This window comes from Ictalurus furcatus, chromosome 27 (genome assembly GCF_023375685.1).
Source record: "Ictalurus furcatus strain D&B chromosome 27, Billie_1.0, whole genome shotgun sequence".
Taxonomy (NCBI): domain Eukaryota; kingdom Metazoa; phylum Chordata; class Actinopteri; order Siluriformes; family Ictaluridae; genus Ictalurus; species Ictalurus furcatus.
Genome location: NC_071281.1, coordinates 12,159,920 through 12,184,293, shown reverse-complemented (window position 1 = coordinate 12,184,293; position 24,374 = coordinate 12,159,920). Strand labels below are relative to the sequence as shown.

At 39.9% G+C, this 24,374-nt stretch overlaps 1 protein-coding gene across 2 annotated transcripts in view; it reads right to left on the bottom strand.

The window, feature by feature from the left end:
* The window catches only part of pias1a (protein inhibitor of activated STAT, 1a), a 52,265-nt gene that overhangs the window by 3,007 nt on the left and 24,884 nt on the right, over positions 1-24,374 (bottom strand). For both annotated transcript variants that reach the window (XM_053616732.1, XM_053616733.1), the window contains exons 2-12: positions 21,289-21,727; positions 11,064-11,148; positions 10,288-10,335; positions 10,094-10,184; positions 9,780-9,914; positions 8,083-8,188; positions 5,340-5,413; positions 4,782-4,942; positions 2,717-2,847; positions 983-1,166; positions 421-560 (exon numbers count right to left, since the gene is read on the bottom strand). In XM_053616732.1, coding sequence (XP_053472707.1) covers positions 421-560; positions 983-1,166; positions 2,717-2,847; positions 4,782-4,942; positions 5,340-5,413; positions 8,083-8,188; positions 9,780-9,914; positions 10,094-10,184; positions 10,288-10,335; positions 11,064-11,148; positions 21,289-21,727 — 1,594 coding nt within the window. The remainder of the gene's footprint in view (positions 1-420; positions 561-982; positions 1,167-2,716; positions 2,848-4,781; positions 4,943-5,339; positions 5,414-8,082; positions 8,189-9,779; positions 9,915-10,093; positions 10,185-10,287; positions 10,336-11,063; positions 11,149-21,288; positions 21,728-24,374) is intronic.

Here is a 24,374-nt window from a genome sequence, read left to right as displayed (position 1 = left end):
TGATGTGCTACATGCTCAGCTGAACAGATTTTGACATTCAGCCAGGAAGCGACATTTCAGCAATAAGGGTTTCTAAAGTGCCTTTAAACTACAGTACGTACATGCAACATCCCATTCATACGCCATTACGTTTTTCTGTATATTTAATGAGAAAATGCCAATAGAGAAGATATGGAAGAATAAAAAAGTGCCATGAATGCCATCTATTTGTTTCGATTCTTGAATCAAGCTACAAAAGGTTTGCTGTGTCAAAAAAGTGTTTTTAATAAACATACGCTATGTGACTAATTATGTTTTTGCATCTTTAAATGAGTAATTATTACAAACATATAATATACTGTTCTGAGAGGCCTAGTATATTCTTTACAATAATCCATACCATATATTCTTATAATTCCATACGTGTGTGTGTGTGTGTACCTGACAGATCGTTGGGTGTAGGATAGTAGTGGCGGTAGTCCTGTATGAGTGGTGGAGGAGGGGGGATGTAGTTGGTCTCCACTTGTGGCATGCTGGGAGTTCGACTTGCAGGAGATGCCTGAGTACACAAATTCAACACTCTACGCACACAAACACACACACGCAGTTAATCGCAAACAAATAAAAACGAGCCAGCCGAATATGAATGGAAACTAGAAACCCCAAACTAGTTACACACTGCTGAAATATCATATTAACGGCACTTTTCCTAGTTTTATTAAAATGTAGTAGGCTTCAAACTACTAAACTTTAGATTAAAAAATAAATCACTATAGGATGCACATGGGCATAACTTGCATAAAACCCATTCATTTGTATAACACCAATCAAAATAACCAGTTATCAGGATTACAGTTATTATATCTAAATAATAACTATAATGACTTTGACAGTAGTTGATAATAAGATAATGATCTCCACCGTTATTACATCATTAGCAAATACAATGGCTGACCACCTGACTATTCACGAACACACACAACTTAAATGTAACGTAACTCACCCCTTGTTCATCTGCGGTGATACCGGTGAGAGGGAGGGGCAGTTTCTCTTTACAGGTGGCTCTTCCTCCTCTTCATCCTCAGACGAGCTGTCCAGAGTCAGATCGATCACCTCCACTTTCTTACTGCTGCTGCCGTTCGTGTGGGAGCTGGATTTCTGCTCGGGTGCTGACGGATGACACCCGTCTGAAAAAGGGGACCCACGAAATAAAGGATGAGCAAGAGGTCAAACAACATAAACGACAATTTCAACACAGTAACAAGCAAAGAAAATAAAGAAAAAAGGATTTCTTTTTCAGTCGTAAATGCAAATACATATAAATAATTCTACTGAAACATCCCAATTAATCAAGAGCTGAGATCCATCAGCAGCCTAGTTAACTTGTGATTATAAACTTCTCTCTCTTTCTCCCATTCCTGTTATTCAGAGTCATTTCAGGGGCTCTCTTAGACGTTTGAGCCAATATTGGTCTTTAATGAAAGTGATATTTAATGAAAATGTTTCTGCGCTCAATGGACGACTAACTTATTTCGTGTTCCCCGACAGGCAATTTATAATGTTAGATAGCCTTAACTGTAATTATTAAAAAGTCTGAAATTAATTTCAGCATAGCTGACATTCTCATATTCCTGAAGCTCATTTACTTTTAACATTCCGAACCATGGCGAATTACAGAAAGGTGGTGGATAATAAAGAAATAATAATAATAATAAAAAAGTAGTTTTTACTTAACATAAAATTGTTTTCCCAGACAAGTAGGTTTCATTAAGAACCTTACGAAAAGCAGCGAGGAGCTCGGCCTACTTGGGAACTTCTGGGTGAAGCGGGTGAAGAATATGCAGAGATTATCAGAAACTTCACCTGGAATACTGTTAAATAGCTTTAAAAACTAAAGTAATTCTGATGTCTTGAATGCATTTCTTGGTCAGTGAATAATTTCATCTGTTTTTCAGTAGCGTTAATGTCTTATTGTCATTCTCAAATAGCAGGAAATAGTGAAAATAAAGAAAACACTTTGTTTTCTATTCACTATGTGAATATTTGTCTGGTAGGATACGCATCTAACTTAACTGGAACTCAGGGTGTAATTTTTTCCCCATATACACTGAGCTAATAGACATAGGTACAGAATTGGCAGCTTAGTGTATATCCAAGAAAAGGTCAGATAAGAGTCATTTATTTGTAGTGAAATATTAATGTTGAAATAAATTAAGCAAATACAGTATTTTTACTTGTTTCTTAGCCTTTTTCCAACTGGAGGATCTCTGAAAGGCAACTTAACATTCCTCACATAGATAACTTCAAATAATAGTGAATAAAATCACACAGTGTTCACTTCCAAACTGACCCGTATGCTGCAAATGACGCTGCTTTCAATAGTATCTTCTTATATAATGGAGACCATGAAATAGATGATGTGAGGCTGAACACAATCTGAGTACTAAGCTGATCAGTTCAAGTCCTGGGATTACAACTGAACCATCCAGTCAATAACAGAGAACCCTAACCACTAAACTTCCACTACCAAGAGTAATATCAAATGATGTAGGGGCAATCAAAACTGAATCAGAATTTTTATTTACAAGCAATTCATTCATTAATTATAACCTTCTATTACCAAACTCCTTTCTCTTTTCTCTCTGAAACTAACTCTACTTATTGTTTCTATTGTGTCTTATTTGTTGGCACACAATTATTCTACAATAAATGTGTCAGAAATAGAAGACAAAGTTACCGTCTACGCCGTTGTATGAAGCAGACACCTCCTGCACGTCCTTTTTCGACCGCATGGGGGCCCAACTGCCATCTTCCTTAAACTGAATCTCATCACAGTCTACACAGCTGTTCAAGATCTCCATAAACAACCTACACACACACATACACACACAGATTTAAGAGAGGTTATAAAGAGCTGCTATTTCTTCCAGTCTTGCTTTATGACTCTAATATACTTTGTTTCTGTTGGTGTCAATAACATACTGCTGGATTACGACTGATAAAATGTGACAAATATTCTACAAAGAGAAAAACAAATAATAAAAGAAGTTTAAAAAAAGCAGCTTGTTTTTGCCTCTCTGTTATGACTGATAATTGTATTCAATCATTTATATTCATGTCATTGCTTGCAAATGATGAAATAAATAACCGCCATGCCACTAAATCACTGATGAATTGAGACAGATTTTTACACACACACACACACACATATATATATACACATACATATTTTATATATATATATATACATATATATATATATATATATATACACACATATATATATATATATATATATATATATATATATATATATATATATATATATACATACATACATATACATATATATATAAAAATAAATACAGTTGCAATCAAAATTATTCGACCCTCATTGCAAATCAGGTTTATTGTCAACATTTACAGACAAAACAAATCAAACAAAAGCGATTGAAATAGTTCAACACAACGAATGCTTTGAAGTGATTTCCTCAAATTCAACTGAAAATGCAACTTATAATGACTTCTCCAGTTTCAAAATTATTCAACCCCTTCATGGCAAGCATCTTTAGCACTTAGTAGCGCACCCTTTTGCTGGTATGACCTGCTGCAAACGAGATGCATAGCTTCTGGCAGCGTTCCTGAGGAATCTTATCCCATTCCTCATGAGCAATGGCCTCCAGTTCAGTAATATTCTTGGGTTTGCGAGTTGCAACCGCCTTCTTCAAATCCCAGCAGAGATTTTCGATGAGGTTCAAGTCAGGTGACTGTGATGGCCCTGTAGAATTTTCCAGGATTTCTTCTGCAACTAAGCCTTAGTGGAATTTGAGGTATGCTTGGGATAACTGTCCTGTTGGAAGGTTCAATGACGCCCAAGCTTCAGCTTCCTCACAGACGGCATGACGTTTTCTCCTAGGATTTCCTGATACTTCAATGAATCCATCTTGCCTTCCACACGCTGCAGGTTTCCAGTGTCAGAGGATGCAAAGCAGCCCCAGAGCATCACCGAGCCACCACCGTGCTTGATTGTGGACAGAGTGTTCTTTCTTCATTCTCCTTCCTCCAGACATACCGCTGATCCATCGTGCTGAAAAGTTCCAATTTTGTTTCACTGCACCACAGAACAGAATCCCAAAACTTCTGTGGCCTATTTACATGATTTTGAGCGACTTTTCTTGTGCTTTTGCGTCAATAGTGGTGTACACCTTGGAGTTCTGGCATGGAAACCTTCTGCGTTCAGTACACGCCTTACTGTGCTCACTGAAACCTCAGTGCCCGTTGCCACCAAGTCTTGCTGCAGGTCTTTTGCAGTCACTCGAGGGTTTTTCACAACCTCCCTTCTCAGAAATCTGGTTACAGCTGTTAATAGCTTCCTTTTCTGCCCTATCCAGGTATTTTACATGTTTTCTAACCCTAGCCAGTTCAGGTATTTCATGTGTTCCTGTTAAAGCACACCTGCTGCAACTAATGAAGTGCTTGATTAGTCACATCAGGTGTGCTTGAGACAACTCCTGTTTTGCAAACTGGAGAAATCATTATAAGTTGCATTTTCAGTTGAATTTGTGGAAACCACTTGAAGCATTCGTTGTGCGTTGAACTATTTCGATTGCTTTTGTTTGATTTGTTCATTGTAAACAGCTGAAAGTCTGTACATTTTGACAATAAACCTGATTTGCAATGCGGGGGTTGAATAATTTTGATGGTTTTTTTGAATTTTGTATGGTTTTGGAAGTATGCTGGTCTCGTCTTGTGCATTCTTGATAATTAATGTTTGGATGTGCAGGTGTTGTGAGTAGACGTACCCGTCGATGATAAGGTGTTCGTATGGTGCTTTCTTGTCACAGACGGGACACACCCAGGTGGGCTTCTTCTCGTTCATTTGGATGTAGAGTGTGGCATCAAAGCACTGCAGGTGGGTACACGTCAACGATCTGCACGGGATCATTAGCCGCATCTTCCCCAGCTACACAGACATACAGGCAAAACACACAACCCGCATGGAAAAAAAAATAAACATGTGCATGCGTACACATACACACACGTTTGCAGACAAATCAAACAAGGAAAACATCGACTCCATACAAAAACACACACCCCTATCGGAAAGTATTTCTGACAAGATGGAGATTAATGCGAGACGTTATGCCTGAATACACATCATTTATGGATCACAGTTACACACATTTTCAAACAGCGTGATATTTTGAACTAAACGCAAACCAGGCTTTTCAAAACAGCGGTGAGAAATTTAAACCCACAGGCTTGATCAAAATCTGGGCTATAATGCTGCAAGCCTGGACTTGTAAAGTACTTATTAGAAGGGTGTGAACCACAATCTTTATGAGTGCGTGTGTGCTTACCGGGCAGAGTAATGACACACGCAAACTGGTGGTGGCAATTTCACTGTCAGGATCTGCTGTTAGCTTTTCTTTGACTGCAGAATATAGGCAAGTATAACAAAAAGAATCAGAATAACATATATATGTAACAGGGGCAAAAAAAAACAAAACCTAAGCAGTTAACAGGGATAAAATTCAATTCAATTTTATTTGTATGCTGTTTCTACCAGTAAACATTGTCACTAAGCAATTTTACAGAAATACAGATGGACACTTACAGGTTGTCCCAAAAGTCTCCATACGTAAGGGATATTAACAATGTTTTTATGAAAATGTCTTCTAAAATGATTCATACTTAGTTTAAATTATTATTCTTTTCAGATAGCCTTTAAGAATTCCCTTGACAAAAGAGAATCATTCTCAAGGCTGGATCAGGAAGCTGTCGCAAGGATGCAAAGGACTTTAACAGGAAACATGGCAAGTACATCACACATGACACTGTTGCCAAACTTATTAAATCACCCAAAAATGAAAATTCTGTCATCAATTACTCCCCCTCATGTCGTTTCAAACCCATAAGAATTTTGTTCATCTTCGAAACACAAATCGAGACATTTTTAATGAAACCTGGGAGATTTCTGTGCCTATATTTACAGTCTATGTAACCAAAACTTACGCGTTTTTTCACAAAAGGTCTTCACCTCTGCATAGATCTCCGACGCACTTTCACGAGAGAACCACGACATGAGTGTTGTATTGACGCGAGAACGAACTCTTTTTTTTTTTTTTGTCGACGGTGGACTAAAAATGCACGTCGAAATCTGCAGATGTCTTCGTTACAAAAACGTGACTCAGTTTGTGTACAGCGTCCCTCTTCCTCTGCAGTACACAGTGCAGAGCGTCCTGGTCCGGCTGTATCGTGACAACGCTAGATTCTCTCAAAATTATGATAGAATTTTCATTTTGGGGTGAATTATCGCTTTAACAAGTTCAAAAAGACAGGCGGGGTCGTGGACCACCCGAGAAGTGGACATCCACGAACATCCACTGACGAAAGCACAACCGACGTGGTGCTGGCAAACATAGTCCCCCTATGTATGGAGACATTTTGGGACACCCTGACGATTCCTAACGAGAAGCCAAAGACGACGTGGCAAGAGAAAAATGTCCGGAGATGACAAATGGAAAAAGAAAAACCTTTGAGAGGAGCCAGACTCAAAAGACTGCCCAGTGGATGGGGATGAGGCCATGTTTTTGAATATTTAAACAATACTTAAACAATTATAATAGCAAATTAGGTGCTTTTGAGTATTACTACTTAGTAATCAAAAAAGTTGCTTGACTAGTGCAGTTATGGAAAAGTGTGACTGTAATGAGGTGTGTGCCTGCAAGTTAAGAGTGTTTTTCCATTTTCATGGTCACTACAAAGCTGAAAGTTTCTTTTTCCAGATTCATTTTAATGAAAACTGAAATTAAGACCAAAACGTGTAGGCCCACCCTCATCAGCGTATCAACATAATGTGTCTCACTGCTAACAAATTACTGTGCAGTATTTTTAACCCACACTAAACGTATACATGTTTCAGTGCTGCAAAAAATGTTTTCCAAAGATACTTCTTGTCCCATTTCATACAGTGGTCAGTATGAGTTTAAGCTTTGTACGGTAAGAGGCAAATGAGGTCAAATTTGGGTTTGATTACGCTTTCATTACAGCTGCAAGGCATAAAATCCACCCCCCCGCCCTTCTCTCTCTCCCTCTCTCTAACCAGTGTGAAATGATTTTGTTGTTCATCATCTGTATGCAACCAAGTAACTGTGCAGCTCGTTAAACATTCTGTAAGTTAACAGAAAACTGTACTGTTTGTTTCTCAATGAAGGGAAATGTTTCAAAAGTAGTATTTGTGCTTATCACTACAATGGGTATAATGTACATGTATATAATTCTACTTAGGACTGTAAGTACAGATTCAGAAAAAAAGGGTGATGAAGGTTGAATGTCAGCAGTCTGCGTTGAGCCAACAACGTGTCAAGATCCTAAAGGCGCATAAACGAAAAGAGTTCGAGCTAGATAGGGCAGATCGTACTTGAGCGTGCACTTCTATCCTCAGCCACAACAGCAGAATCGTGCTAACTCATCATGTATCCGAGTCTCATAGCAGCGGGATGATAAATTCGAAGAGCATGCTATTTTGTACAATTACCCAGAGCCCAGGTGCTATTAGTCTAGGATTTACAACCTGCTGCAGCAATTACAGAAGCATTCTTTTAGCACTAATAAGGCATCTCAGACGGTTTATAGGCTGCTGCATTCAATATGTGGCAATGTGGGCGTTTCAAAGACGGAATAAAATCTCAAATTGTTTACACGGACCATAATACGATTATGAAATTTTAAATATTAAAAAAAATAATAATAATTCTAACACAGTGCCACTGAATTCCTGAATATGATTGGTCAGAAGGTGTTGAATAATTGTCTCTAACATCATGGCTCTGATGGTAGTGCAGTGGCAAATCACAGGTTTATATTAATGTGCTTGTTCTGTCATATGTTATTGTTTCTACGGTAACAGCTAACTCACAGGAACTTGTACGACGGACACACCACAAAAAACGAAGCCAAAATGTATCAGATGTATTACACCTTCCAGTTAATTACCCGGATTAAAGCAGGAAAATCATCAAACTATGCGAGATGCCCTAGGGTTGAATTTGAGCATTGCTGCATGTGGATTCATGCTGAATAAAGGCTGAGTTTTCTTACTGAGTGCTCTGGAGTGGTCTGGGTTTCTGATGCCCTTCGCACGGAGTCTCTGTAACAGCGCTGTAGACGACTGCTGCTTCACCAGATACACGGCCATGGAGTAACTCTGTGAAACACACACAGCACTATAAATGTATGACCAAGTCCTCACAGTGTTAATTATGATGGTTAAAGCAGTCCATAATCTTAAACATCCAGAATAAAGAAGCCGCTCAGTGGGATCTGTGCTGGAGCGAAACAATAAAACTCTGTGTGCATCCTTTACCTTTAAAGTTGTTACTAATGAGAAGATTTCTCTTTTCTAATATCTATAAAAGAGAAGATTTCACATCTTTCTAAGATGTGGCCACGACCACAACAGTCAGAATTCATAAGACACTGACTCAAAAATGCAAAACGCCTGCGTTTCTGATTTACAGCACATTATGGCGTGAGCTAATTGCTTTAACACCATATACAGAGCACTACAGGTCAAAGTGGGTTATTTTAGACACAGCTCGTCTCTCACTCTCTTCACGCTAAAGAGGCATTATTTCACACTGAAGGAATGTCAAATGCGTGTTCAGACACATGCTGTGATAAACATCACAGATAAGGGTATCTTCTCTATAAAAACACGGTCATGCTTTGAGCCCGAGCAGGTTGATGAGGGAGCAGATGAGAAGCTGTGTGAAATGCAGATATCTAATCTGAAAATTAAGGAGTAATATTAATCGAGAGGACTCTCTCAATTTCATTTGCGCTTATTGATACTGGGCCAAATAATGAATTCATTACGGATGAAATTGGTTTTCGTGTTATGACTTGGCGAGCTGGGTTAAGGTAATATATAACAAAACTATTAATCACATGGATAACAAATTTATCTGTAATGCAGCCTGTAAGCTACTCACCGGCACATTGTATTTGAAATGAACAATGACAAGACAGAGCGCAAAATTCAAATCAACATTTGTTGAACAATATAGGAATCACAGTGGGGATTTTTTCTTTTTTTTTATCCATTGTGGGGACACATTCCAATCCTAAATACACACATTATGTTTAGTAACTGCACATTCTTTGTATTGGACAACTTCCTTCCTGAAGTCTATAAGCCACAGACATCATCCAGAACTGTAATGGCACTATTTTAGTTCTCTTTTGTTTTGGGGGCTATAATGAAATGCATTTTTCACATAGTGGTCTTGTAAATGTTGTCTTTTTTTAACAAAGTGACACCACCCCAGTTTCTAAAGCCACTGATTCTTGGTTTCACTCTGCAGTAATTTGGTGCTGAAACTAACTGATTTCTTTGGAGAAGAACAGAGAAAGGCAAACACTGAAAAGGGGCTAAATAACTCTTCATTTTAAGAAACAGCACCCCAATCTTGACGCCAATTTTACATCACAAATCAACTAACAGATTTTTTTTTTTTGTCCTCTCTCATGCGTACAAAAGTCCTTGCTGTTAGTCCAGTACCTTCTGGTCCTTGAAATACGTGCACCATGCTGAAATGTGCATTAGGGATTTAAAGAATGCAACAAAACTAAAGGGAAATTCACTACACTTAGCAAAGATTCAAGGAACATGGTGGCAGCTGCAAGATAAACGGCTGCAAGACATCTGTCCTGCATATGACCCAGACTCACTCACAAACACTATCGGTGTCTCAGAACAGTACACAGTCTCTAATTAAATTTACTTTAAGCCTCACCCTCCCAATCTCCGATGTCCAGGACACCACAATGGTGTTGGGGACAGTGGTGGACAGTCTGACCAGTGAGGTAATGTTGATGGGTCTGCTGGGACGCTTTGGTTCAACTCCATTTTTGGTAGGAGGAAGGTACCCCTGAGGACAAACACACACAGACTGAATGAAGAGTGTGATAACTACACATTGGTTCACTGTAAAACTAATTTTTACTGTAGAATTACTTCTTAACCGATTTCATCTGATTTGAAAAACACCATATATCTATTTCTGATCCTAATGGGTGACTGCATGGTTTTTTAATTCTCTTTTCATACCGGAAGGTTGCATGGTTTCCCATTGACTTTTACGCAGAGGTTAGGAGGAAAGTGGTCTTCCTGTGGACAGCTGGTTTCTGATAAGCAAAACCTATGGACAGAGGACATTAATAATTTTTGATTTATTTAATTAATTTAACTGCTTATAATTTGTCTGTATCAGGTCCCTAATATAAACAATGCGGTTTACTTACCTTAACTGTACTTGTACCGTGAAGTCACATTTGGTCCCCGAGATGTCCCTTTTAGACAAAAACAATAATATTTTTATAGGTAATATTCCAATTGTAGTAAAATTAATAGATAGGTTAATAGGACTGTCTGCTGAGGAGTGTTATGTGACTTATACAAAAAAAAAGAAGATATATCACTGACAAAAAGGACATGTTAATCTATTAGCTACACAATTCCCAAACTTGATAGATCAATACAAGAAAATTTCAAGTACTTTTTTGTATCTTCCTGAGACCCCACTGAGGACATCACAAATTCTCCCAACTCTCTCTCCCAATTCTCTTTGAATATATATCCTCGTAAGATCCTCATATGAAGGGAGTTATGTATTACTCTTTTCCCAAACGTTCTCCTTTTTTGAAGATTAATTTCCACAGTTGTCAGCTAATAAACAGAAACAGTGAGATGAAATTACAGAGCATACAACATTATAGTTTGGGTCTCAGGAGGTTATGGGAAAATAAGTGTTAGTGCAAACTATTTACTATTTACTGATTTCAGTCATGCAAGTAAATCGATCAGAATTCTAGTAGCTGCATTTCTGATTTGAATCACCCTTAAAACAGAGGCCATGCATTCAGAGAAAGAAATGTAAATACGGCAAACAACTGAACAAAAATACAACTTTTAAAGTACAAGATAAGCGCCAATAGAGCCAGTGTAGCACATTTATGTTCAGACAAACGTATGTTTGCCATAGCAAGCCATTATAAATATGCTTTAATGTGCAACTTACATAGAGCTGCTGATCTGTTGGACTTGCTGTGGTGTTAATGCAAAAGCAAAACACGTTTCCTGAAAGCGCTGACTGTTGTCTGAAGCTGAAAAGGAGAAAAAGAGACAGAGGTACATCATAATCTGGGAGAAATCATTTTAAAATCACATAAACAAACAGTAAAAATAAAATGAGTGCATAAAAAAACACAACACATGGCACATTGAATGTTCTACTGGCTTTATTCTACCTGGTTGCTATTCTTTATCACAAACATCAGCAAACAATACAAATCTAGCATCTAATACATTCTATGTTTATCATAACATAATATAACACCTAATCCTCTGATCTCATATCCTAACATGTTTCCTATTTCTAACCAAAGCTATGCTTTTACAACAATACTGGAAAAAAGATCTCTTTAAAGGTATGCACAAAGACTTCCAGAAAAACTCAGGATAAGGCCCATTATTAATGAGCCTGGTTATTTATCAGACCTCTGATAAATGATGCGCATATCTGGGATTTGTTACTGAAAGGTCTCGAAATGCTTCTATAATTAATAAACACTCTGTACTGTGACATATTTAAAAAGCATCGATGTAGAAGTGTTCCAATCCTTTCTTGTATAAACAGAGCCATCACTTTCCATCTGTTCACTTGAGAAGAAGTATTGTACGTTTTAAATATTCTAAGTGTAAATCAAAAAGAAGCCAATATTGAAGGACTCTACGGACAACCATACAGAGTCATATTGCCATGAAGCCCGGCTTTGAACTGGAGATTAATTATTCATATAAGCTTCAGTAAAAGTATGCCTCAGTATTGACAAAAGTGAGAGTGCAGAAGAATATGGGAGAGCAAGAACATTCATACCGAGTTTTCCATGCCGTATGCCAGCACATTTTTGCTAACAGAATCTGGTTAAAACTATTACATTTGTAAATAATCTAATTACTCTTTATGATTCTGATCTGTAAGGTCTGCTTACCAAGAACAATCCGGAAAAAGGAACAATCATCTGAAAGAATGCATGCTCTGTTAATACATCCTCAACTTGCTTACAAATGCAGCAAACAATGCATGCAGGGCAAAAAATTAGGTTGTGAACCATTAATCATGCAACTACAAAACGGGCAAGCAAATCCTGGAAGCAGCTAAAAAATAGCAACCTGTGCTTGTATCGTTATAAAGCTCCGCAGAGCGTTTTGCTTCTTGCCAGAAGCTGAGCAAAGAAAACATTTCCTTCACTGAGCTGGTGTGCCGTTATTCATATACCAGCCTACGGTTTGACCAAAGGTTTGTGGACACCTGACCTTCACAACCATATGTGCTTGTTGAATGTGCCATTACAAATGCAGTGTCCCTTTGCTGTTATAATAATCTCCACTCTTTTGGAGCGGGATAGTGAGGATTTGTGACCATTTAGCCTCAAGAGCGTTACTGAGGTCAGGCACTGATGTTGGGCAAGGAGGCCTGGTGTGCGGTCGGCATTTCAAATGATTCTAAAGGTGTTCAGTGGGGTTGAGGTCAGGGCTCTGTGCAGGACACTGGAGTTCATCTACACCAACCGTGGCAACCCATGTGTTCATGGAGCTCGCTTTGTGCACAGGGGCATTGTCATGCTGGAACATGTTTGGGCTTCTTAGTTCCAGTGAAGGGAAATTGTAATGCTTCAGTATTAAAAAGACATTCTAAACAACTGTATGATCCAAACTTTGTGGCAACAGTTTGGCGAAGAACTAAATAAGGGTGCGGCAGTCGGGTGTGGTTCACATTTAAGCATATAGTGTACATTAATCTTCACTAACGCTCAGTGACACTCACGGACACCTCACCGACAAGTTTGACCAGTTTGACCAATTTTAACTTCTTGTTCTTTAATATTAACATGCTCTATAATCTCAGCTGTGGCTATACCTTTTATCACGCCAATGACTTGGATCTGAATTGAATTGTATATGAATTTGAGAAAGTGAGAGAACAGGAGGGTGAGTGAGTGAGTAAGAAAGGAATGAGTGAGGGGAAGAGGGATGAAATGAAGATGTGATTATGAGAAGACGGAAGAGAGAGTGCAACTGGTTAAAAGAACATGGCGACCGTCTTCTCCAAACTCTGCTGAGCTTTCCTGGAAATCTGATCATGTGACCACTGCACCTTTCACTGAAGGACAACACACAATCTGCCCCTAACCAAACAAGCACAAATCAGTGTTAGAATGGCAAATGTAAAGAGTTACTATCTGTAACTTAAAGCACATATGAGCGTGCACACACACACACACACGCACACACACACACACCTGCTCTGTGTTTATATGACAAATAAACAGCCTAAAATATCCAGATCTACTGCAAACACTACTCTCTCTCTCTCTCTCTCTATCTCACACACACACACACACACACAGACATACCTGCTTCAGTGCACAGCATAGCAAATAATACATGCACACACACACTCCATGATGTTTTCACACAAAATAAGATAGAGAAAGAGAGCGAGAGAGAAACAGAAAGAGAGAGAGAGAAAAGGAATGACAGAGAAAGGGAGTGAGAGAGAGAGAGAGAGAGAGAGAGAGAGAGACAGAGAGAGAGCTTCCATGTCTCCCAGGTGCTGTTATGATGGCAATTACTGTCTATTTGCATATTCACCAAGGCCCACTAATGAAAGGGCAAAATAGGTGCACATACACACACATACACACAATATGTTTCCCACTCTTACTCCTCCTCCCTCTCATTCTTTGCAGCCCCTTTGTCATATGTCACAGGTGCAATTAATGAACCTGCAGAGGAGGCTTGACAACACATAATTACACTGATGTGCATTCTCTCAAGCAGGGAGAGAAAAAGCGACTGAGAGCGTCGGACAGACAGAAAGAGAGAGACATGGCAACACGTCACACTGTAGCAACATGTCACTTCCTGAGAGGCAGCAAGTGACATCCTCATCATTCCTATCTCCAATTCTAACCATTATCAGTGTTTTTCCTGCTGACACATTTTGTGGCATTATTGCTATTGTAATTATATTCTATTGCTATTGGTGTTTTCCACTTTTATATTCTGCTATTGGTGTTAACAAACTATTCTCCAATAATCTGTCGCACAGTCATACCAATAAAGCCCTTATACTCAACTGTGCAGAACAGAACTGAGAGCGAAAGCGTGGGAGAGACAGAACAAGCAAGAAACTGAAAGAGAGAAAGAAGGAATGGTAGGTGAAAGAGACAGGCAGGCAGAGAGAGAGAGAGAGAGAGAGAGAGAGAGAGAGAGAGAGCGAGAAGTGACAGACATGAGAGCAAGAGAGAGGGACAGTAGTAAGGCTGAACAAGAAAAGAAATGAGAATTATTGGAAGGGAAGCGAGTAAGACAGAAATTGGGAGAGGAAGGAGAGATGTGAAGGAGAGAAACAGAGAAGTGAGAAAAGGGGAAGACAGGAAGTGAAAGAGGAAGAAGAAATGAGCAGAGAAAAACAGAAGAAATGAGCAGAGAAAAATAGTAGGATATAGAGACAAGACAAGAGGGAGAAAGAGACAAAAAGAAACGAAACTGGGAGAAAAGGAGAAAAGGGAAAATACAGAAGAAAATGAGAGAGAGAGAGAGAGAGAGAGAGAGATAGAGAGTGCCCTATGTCTCTCTCTGCCTGAGCTGGAGTTAAAAATAGCCGTGTCATCTCTGCCATCTGATGTGTTATTACAATGGGATGAGGAGTTGAAGCGAAGGCCGAATGTGTTTCAGTCTGAAAGGAACAAAAGTACCTCTTTATCTCTTCTCACATTTCTCTCTTCTCTTTATAACCTGTCTGTGTGTGTGTGTGTCAGTTCTCTGATACCAACAGACCTGCCATTATTTAAGCTCATTATCGTCATATCATTAGATATATAAAGCAATGAAAACCTCTAGCTCTGGTTGCTGTGTGTTTCTTCACCGAAAGAACTGCATGCATTTTTAGCACCTTTGCATTCTCATCATGTTGTCCAGAGAAACAATTCAATGCATTCAGCATAAAAAATAAGCAGTTTGTTAGGCTTTTAAATTTTGCCCCCTCGGTGTGTGTGTGTTGTGTTCTAGCTGCAGAGTTCAGTGTGTTGATGGCATGGTACATAGCAGACTATGATGTAAGAGTTAATCACTATTTTTAGGTGAAAAGAGATTACGTGTGGCTGAGTTGATAAGAGGCTGCTGTGTGTGTGTATGTATGCAGTGTGTGTGTGTGTGTGTGTGCACGCAGGGCAAAGCAGTAGTTTATTTGGCACTGTGTGTGCATGTGTGAGTAGGCTGTGATGAAGAACAGCTAGTAGTTAACCAACCCAAGACACATCAACTTCTGAAAATTGTTCAAGGCGACTGACTGTCTGTGTTTGTAAATCTTTCTGTAATAAAAGGAACACGGTCTAAAATGCAATGAGTTATACACTTTTACTTTTAATAACACACACACACACACACTCCTGCATGAAAACATTCATCACAGTGAAAACACTGCTTTCATGTTGTGTAGCCGAGAAATTTGTTGTTGTTGTTGTGTATCTAAACTTCTGGCATCCAAGTTCACACAGCACTGACTCAATACAGAATGTAGAACTGAGACATGATTCAGATTCCACCAACTTGATGGATACTGACAGGCACAGAGGACACACCTCCTTCACTGGGACTGACAGGCACAGAGGACACACCTCCTTCACTGAAACTGACAGGCACAAAGGACACACCTACTTCACTGGGACTGACAGGCATAGAGGACACGCCTCCTTCATTGAGACTGACAGGCATAGAAGACTCGCCTCCTTCACAGAGACTGACAGGCACAGAGGACATGCCTCCTTCACTGGGACTGACAGACACAGAGGACACACCTCTTTCACTAGGACCGACAGGCACAGAGGACACACCTCCTTTATTAGGACCAACAGGCACAGAGGACACACCTCCTTTACTAGGACCGACAGGCACAGAGGACACGCCTCCTTCATTAGGACTGACAGGCATAGAAGACTCGCCTCCTTCACCGACACTGACAGGCACAGAGGACACGCCTCCTTTACTAGGACCGACAGGCACAGAGGACACACCTCCTTTACTAGGACCGACAGGCACAGAGGACACTCCTCCTTCATTAGGACTGACAGGCACAGAGCACACGCCTCTTTCACTAGGACCGTCAGGCACAGAGGACACGCCTCCTTCATTAGGACTGACAGGCACAGAGGACATGCCTCTTTCACTAGGACTGACAGGCACAGAGGATACGCCTCCTTCATTAGGACTGACAGGCACAGAGGACACGCCTCCTTCACCTCACTGTGCCTCACGGCTCAGTTTAGCAGCTCACGTTTATAAAAATGTGTACTGCTGCCCAAAACACACAGTATTTTGATGCACTTCCTGCAGTTGGGTTGATTTCAGGGTTGAGATCTGATCAGCCAAATGTAAATGCAAAACCGTGCTCTGTTTACACACAAGGAGTAACAGTGGTCCTGTCTGTATTATTCATAATCAAATTCATAATGAAAAACTGCCAGTGAAAAGTAAAACTTAGTCAAACTCAGTGGCTTATTTCTCAGGACTGCCTCTGACAAAGAACAAATCATCTCTAGCATAACACATCTACGAATGCATTAATGCTAGAATTCATGAAAGCGATTAAACATGAACAAGCCTTGCGCTTCAGATCATCATACAAACACCATAATATTGATCTTGGCAACATGCCTGCAACTGTCATATTACTTCATATCATTCAAGAACAAAAAGTTCATTTATGGAAGCACTTTTAGATCCAATTATGGATCCTACCAGCAGTGGTCTTCCTTTACTGGGTAAACAACACTGAGGGGGAAAATGAGTGATGTATGCATGGTGTGCTAATAGCGCTAATGAGAACAGAATAATGAGGAAAAGAATTTCAAAATGCAGTGCTGAAGAGCAAGACAGAGAAAGAGACAGCGAGAGAAACAAACAGAGGCAGACTGTGTTTGTGGTGTGAAGAGAAAGATTTCCTCTTGTAAAACATTCTGCAATCCAGAGGAAGATAAAACGTGACTTAGTTAAAGCGTTCGGATACGTATAATCTAAAGATTCATTTTTAACAGTCATTTTGTACGCATTTAATGGGCCCGCTTACATTTTCACGCGCATATCTGAAAGCAATAATGTACAGCAATCCACATTAAGTGCGCCTCCTATTTTCACACACATCTGCACGTATCAGCAAATCCAACCATCACATTTAATGAAAATCTTGTGTAGTGGGGACGACGATGTAATAAAGCGCCTGCTCAAATCTGTTTGTGGAAATGAGAATAGGAAAGCATGGCTTAAAACCAGAATGAGAAATTTCTGAGAGGTTCATGTCTCCATCTCTTACACCATTCAGCGCTAATAGGTGTATTATAACACCAAGCTGACGTTCGTTGTTTAGCCCATTTCCTGGATTCACACAGGAAGTGTAACTTGAGTGTGCGTTCGATCCACACTATACGCTTCATTTTTATCAAGAAAACTAATGTACAGCTGTGTCAATAAAGGGGTCGGTCATCCGTAATTACAACTTTTTACTGCTTAGAAATGACTTTCACTACAGTGCAAACACATCCGTATAAAACGAATTGTTTTAACGTTGCACGATCACCACTCGTCTCTTTATATTACGATTTTTAGCGAAACATTCAATTCAACTGATATATATATATATAGCGCTTTTAACAGTGGACATTTTCACAAAGCGGCTTTACAGAAATCTGGATATAGATCGAAATTTGTCACTCATGAGCAAGCCAGAGGTGACGGTGGCAAGGAAAAATTCCCCGAGACAACATGAGGAAGAAACCTTTAGTGGAACGAGACTCAAAAGGGAATCCATCATCTACTGGGTGACAGCAGATAGTGTGATTATGAGTCATTACTCATCCACAGCTGTATGTAATCATGCAGTGCTACATGTGTTGATTTCTTTAGAGTTTTCGCTTCGACTGACAGGATATTTTCGAGAGATCAAATCTGGTGTTCATCCAACCAGTACAGTTCCAGACACATGTAGAATCTATGCCAAGGTGCATTGAAGCTGTTCTGGTGAATCATCATAGCCTAACACCTTACTTACACACATGTTTTTCCTTTTAATTTGTCCACGGTGTACGTTAATAAAAGAGTGTGTTTATACCTGGTTAAATTACTAAAATGAAAACAAATCTATTTAAGATCTCTATGAAATTCATTTTAGTCTTTTGAGATCGCTAGTTGAGCAGGGAGAGCGTTTATTTTAATGTGCTTTACTTTTGATCCACTAATCAGTGAGTGCACTGATGCTAATGTTTACTAAAACCTCACCTCTGGCTTGTGTGTGTGTGTGTGTGTGTGTGTGTGTATTTTCTGCAGGCAGTCAGATCTCTGGAAAGAGAGTGTTAACTGTGCTTTTGCTCCATGTGTGTATTCTAGAAAGAGCTGGCAGTGTGATGCTGGATTGTACTGAGCTTTATTGTTACTGGCAGAATGGAAAAAGAGCTCAGGTGTGTGAACCTGCGGTTTCATCACTCTTCATGCAAATGAAAGAGAGAGAAAGAGAGAGAGAAACACTGATGGAGAGATTTTGTTACAGCAAAATTAATCTCTGAGCTACACATGCTCAGAAACCAACTACTGCTCTGATCATTTCACCGGACAATCGTACACACTCCACACACTGCTTATTTACTCCATTTCTAATTCACCTTACTGTATTTTATTTCATTTTATGGCATTAATGTATATAATTACTGTAACCTTTATACGTTTGTCCTACACTGGCACCTTGAATTTTATCACTTTATTTTCTTTTTTTACTTATTTTTGTAATTATTACTATTTTTTATGATTATTCCTGTTATCATTTTTATTTGATGTTATTCTATTATGAATATTATTTTTGTTTTTTAAATTCTCCTTTCTTATCTACACTGATGATTTGGCAATATTGTGTGTACGCAATCATGCCAATAAAGTACTTTGAATTGAATTGAGGAAAAATTGAGAGAGACAAAGAGAGAGAAAGAAGGAGAGAGGCATAGGTGGATAGATGCAAGGGGGATGGGAAAGGAGGTGAGAGAGAGGGGAGCAAGAGAGAGCGAGAGAGAGAGAGAGAGAGAGAGAGAGATGGGGCACAGGGAAGTGGAGAAACAATGTAGGTGGGGAAGGGAAAGAAGGAAGGAAACAGAGAGAAACAGAGAGAGAGAGAGAGAGAGAGAGAGAGAGAGAGAGAGATGGGGCACAGAGAAATGGAGAAACAATGTAGGTGGGGATGGGAAAGAAGGTGAGGCGGGGGGGAGAGAGAGAGAGAGAGAGAGAGAGAGAGAGAGAGAGAGAGAGAGAGATGGGGCACAGAGAAGTGGAGAAACAATGTAGGTGGGGAAGGGAAAGAAGGAAGGAAAGAAAGAGAGAGAAAGAGAGAGAGAGAGATGGGGCACAGAGTAGTGGAGAAACAATGTAGGTGGGGAAGGGAAAGAAGGAAGGAAACAGAGAGAGAGAGAGAGATGGGGCACAGAGAAATGGAGAAACAATGTAGGTGGGGATGGGAAAGAAGGTGAGGCGGGGGGGAGAGAGAGAGAGAGAGAGAGAGAGAGAGAGAGAGAGAGAGATGGGGCACAGAGAAGTGGAGAAACAATGTAGGTGGGGAAGGGAAAGAAGGAAGGAAAGAACGAGAGAGAGAGAGAGAGAGAGAAAGAGAGAGAGATGTACAATGTTCTAATTTCATCACAGACTATGCAGATGGCAGCGTGAGAAATGAGGCTGAAGCAGAGAGAGGAAGACAAACAGAGATGGTGAAGAAGAGAGTGAGGATCACGCATGAGAAAGAGTGAGAGAATAAAATAGAAGGTGTGGGTGAGATGTGCAGATTAAACTCAGTGAAAATGAACAGAAAGCTGCTAAGCACATTAAAATGCTAATGTGGGGGAATATGGACACGTCTGCGCTGCCCAGTTCCTGCCACACACGCACCAACATGATATGTAACAGTGTGTCATAGTATTGTACCGTCTGTAACATAGCAGACACGAGTCTCTGGCAAATGAGAAACAATATGCCTTGATGAAGAGAGAAAAATATGGGCATTCCACTGAAATACATTATATACTGTATCGTATGCTGGAGCTTGTTCAATTGCAAAGTGTCTTGCACTCTGCAGAGGTTTCTCATCGGTGGAGGAGATGTTAATATATTAATGTACACACACACACACACAGAGTATACAAGAGCGTGTGTGTGTGCCTCTAGAGCGTTATTTATATCCACTAATTTTCCGTCCCTATAATAGCAATAAATTGGTGAATCAGGTCTTTAATTAGTTTTGTTAGACAAAGCTGAGATATGATGTTCTACGCATAATGACACATCAAACTGTCTGAGTCACATTCACAACCGACTCGTCTGTGCTTATTTGTAATGGATAAATAATTCAATATGGTTTGTATTTGGTTAGTTTTGGGGTGAATTAGCCTATCTGTGTTGAAATGCGGTGACAAAAATAGTCCACATCCACAAATGTGGGTTGTAAGAAATGGGACAGGGTGTTTAAGTCTGCACATGAAGTCAGGAATATACCAGTTTTCCTCCATCGTCCGTGCTAAGAGACGGTCCTGAGAAATGGCAATAGAAAGTAATTTTGGTGCAATGTGGGCGCAGGCGTGACCGTTTCAGACCACAAAAATAGCAAACGGATAAGAATGAGAGAAGAACTGGTTTACGCCCAACCACCAAATTATCATTAAGTTACACTTGTGCTTGAACGAATATAGACTATTACATATACAATGTTAAAGAGCCTTTAATTAACACAAACAAAAAGTACAAGATATTTTAAGATATTTGTTCTGGTATATGTGATGCTGATGGAAAATATGCTGTCATGGATGTGACTCGTGACTCAGCCCCATGACATTTACTGAAACCGGAGATGGCAGAGATCATGTGGTTAAATACTGTGTGAATTCTCTGTAATAAGAATTAAGAGTAACTGAAGAATTAAATAATAATCCTATCCGCAAACTCCAACATCAGCCTTAAAACAGGGCTCTCTTGGTTCCTCTCTTTCTAACACTACAATATGTCAGTCTCATATGGGAGATCTTCTCATATTTGATGGATGAATGATAATATTTCCTTAAAAATTCCATCAAAGCGGTTAAATATTGACCTGTGTGATTTAAAGTGACTTTCTAATTAAATACTGGTACGTGTCTATAACGCAGACACGCTCTTACCGAGGCTGGTGGGCTTGATGAGCTCGTCGAGCACGTCGTAGAAGGGCAGCCTCTGCAGTTTGACGTCAGGGTGGACAGGGTGGAGCGTGGAGGGCAGGTGGGGCAGCGTCAGCTCATGCTTGGGCCCCAGGAGCGATATGGGCAGCAGTGGGGAAGTGGGTGAGGCGTGTCCATCAAACGGCAGCTGGGTGAGGCCGCTGGGCAGTGATATGGTGGGTGCGTGCACCCCCTGCAGGGCCAGCTCGGCTGGCGAGAGCAGTTTAGTGGGGAAGCGGCGCCTGTACAGCTCCTTGATCTTCATGTGTACGGCCGGACTGCAGCCAGCCTTCAGCAGGTGTAGCGCTTTGGTCAGCAGCTCGTGCTTCCGGCCGTGCTTATTGCGCCCGGCGTAGCCCAGAAGAACCTGCAGCTCCGACACGCGCAGGCTCATTACCATTTGCTGCAGGACAGAAACAGGACAGTTTGGTTTAACAGGTAAGCTCAAAACTGAGTACACAAACTAAAAGAGAGATTTGAAATTTTAGGTCCCAACACACAGGAAGGAAGAATCACAAATGGCTTCCTGTCTGACACAGTGGAACGAACACAGTCAATCCCTCCAGGATTTCATGAAATTAACCCAAAATCAAGCAAACTCCGCAATATTCGCAGGAGCCCGCAATTTTCCTAACTTACTGCAGATTTGGGCCAAGACGCGTCATGTGACGTCATCACAACGCGTTCAGCCAAAGCCCTCTCCGGTTCACGTGCATCAAACATTTACAGCTAAAAAGGACTCATTTACCAACAAACATCACTGCGAAAGACCGTGCAGAACAATTTAGTGTAATTGCGATTCTGCCAATTCAAGTAGTTTTTCTCAAAAAAAAAAAAAGCACGAAAAAACTCTTGTAAAAACTCTCGAGCATTTTTACCCGCAACAACCACAAAAAAATACAACTCCTGTACGGACTACACAACGCACTACAGAACACTGTTAAGTTTTCAGCCATGATAAAGTCACTCCAATATGTGTGTAATGAAAATAATTAACTACCATACATGTACAAACACTTTCGATACATTGTGCACTTTTTTAACATTTGAATGAAAACAAGCATGTCAAATAATGCGCAATTATTCAGGCCGCCTTTTTCTACCTCAAATATCGTTTATCCATAAAGTTTAGAAAACGTTCACATTAGTAATACGGTATATGGGATTAGGGCCGGGCGATATGATATATAATATCAATACTGTGACAAATTATATCTATGCATGTTTCTGAGATAACAGTAATCACAGTTTCAAAACAACAACAAACTCTCACTGGAAACAACTGATAAGATGTTAATTACGTCAAATAGGTACATCCTGTCATTTTCATTTAATATTTAAGTGGCTTTTAAATCCAGAATAATGAAAGCTAATTTTTGCGGGGAAAAATATGTCTCAGAAAATCGATCTACTGGAGTGAACATTCGTGTAGAGAGAACGAGACACACACACACACAAGCTGCAGAATAACATCATCACACTTCTGTAGCATGACTCACCCAGGACAGGCCAGAATGTTTACCCACCAAACACAGACTATAGACCCCCTCCACCCATCTCTCACACACACACACACACACACACACACACACACACACACACGAATGCCATTGCACAAACACAGACATCCCTATATACAAACAGGCTCTATAGATGAAACACAAACAAGGGAGCCACAAAAAATAGACCTATACTAAATCTAACACACACACACACACACACACACACACACACACACACACACACACACACACACACACCCAGAGAAGCACAATCGCTGCAATCTTGTGAGCTGGACAATGAAATATGCATGAAGAGAACACAACACTGCAGAACACACATACACAAACACACCCTCACTCACACACACACATAAACACACCCTCACTCACACACACATAAAAACACCCACACAAAAGCATCATTTTATAACCTAAAGCTTAAAAAAACAGCATTTTTTGGACACATTTTTATTCTCAAATAAATAACGTACATACACACCTGGAAAACATTATATGCATGCACCATTATTACTCATTTTAAGGCCTATCATCTGCTCGCACACACACACACACACACACACACACACACACACACACACACACAGAGAGAGGTCTGTGTGGTCACTTGTTTGACTCAAGCTCATCTGTGTTTAAAGTTAGTCTGCATAGATTTCTGTCTGATTTTAGTTCTGGCAAAAATCGGTGAACACTATACACACACAACACACACAGGTTCTGCGCCTCAACCACAAGTTCTAGCATTTTAGATCTGTTTACTCCCAGAAGTTAAAAGAGAGAGCATTGCATTTAAAGATTTCTTTTTTGTCTGTGGTGCAGGAACCTAACAGGCATTCTGATTACAACCTGAACTGATTAGACTTGCATCTGTTTCACTACGGCATGGAGCTATCCAAAATCTCGAGCGAATCCTGACCGTCACTGTACGAGGAAATCACACTTCACTAGCACGGATTTAGACATCTTCAGGCAGGATGACTGTTTTAACCACCGCATTTGTTATCCAACATGATCTCTGCAGAAAGGCAGCCTAGGCAAGATTACAAAGCAAATAAAACACACAATTTCCACATCATTTAGATGAAATATATTTATGGTTTGGTAAAGTAGAAGTGTTGATGTATATTACAGGAAAAAAAACCCTAGTTTGGCCAAAAGCTATGTTTTTCCTTTTGTCTGTTTGTCAGAATTCAGCCACATTGACATATGATGGGTTTTCCCAGATGACAACATAAATATTATAGATAGCACGAATCCAGAACCTATACGAGGCCATCACCTGCAAAACACGGTGGCTTGAATATCAGTGGGGGAAAAATGAATGAATTTGATCCTAATCCTGCAACAAATGGAAAAGACTGAAATTGGATTTATAAAAAAACAAACAAACAAAAAAAAAAACAGACTAAAAGGCCTAAAAGTAGTCCTGTCACAATAACTACTTTTGTAGGAAGATATATTGTCCCAGAAATACAACGCCAATTCCAAAAAAGTTGGGACGCTGTGTAAAATGTAAATACATGTAAATAA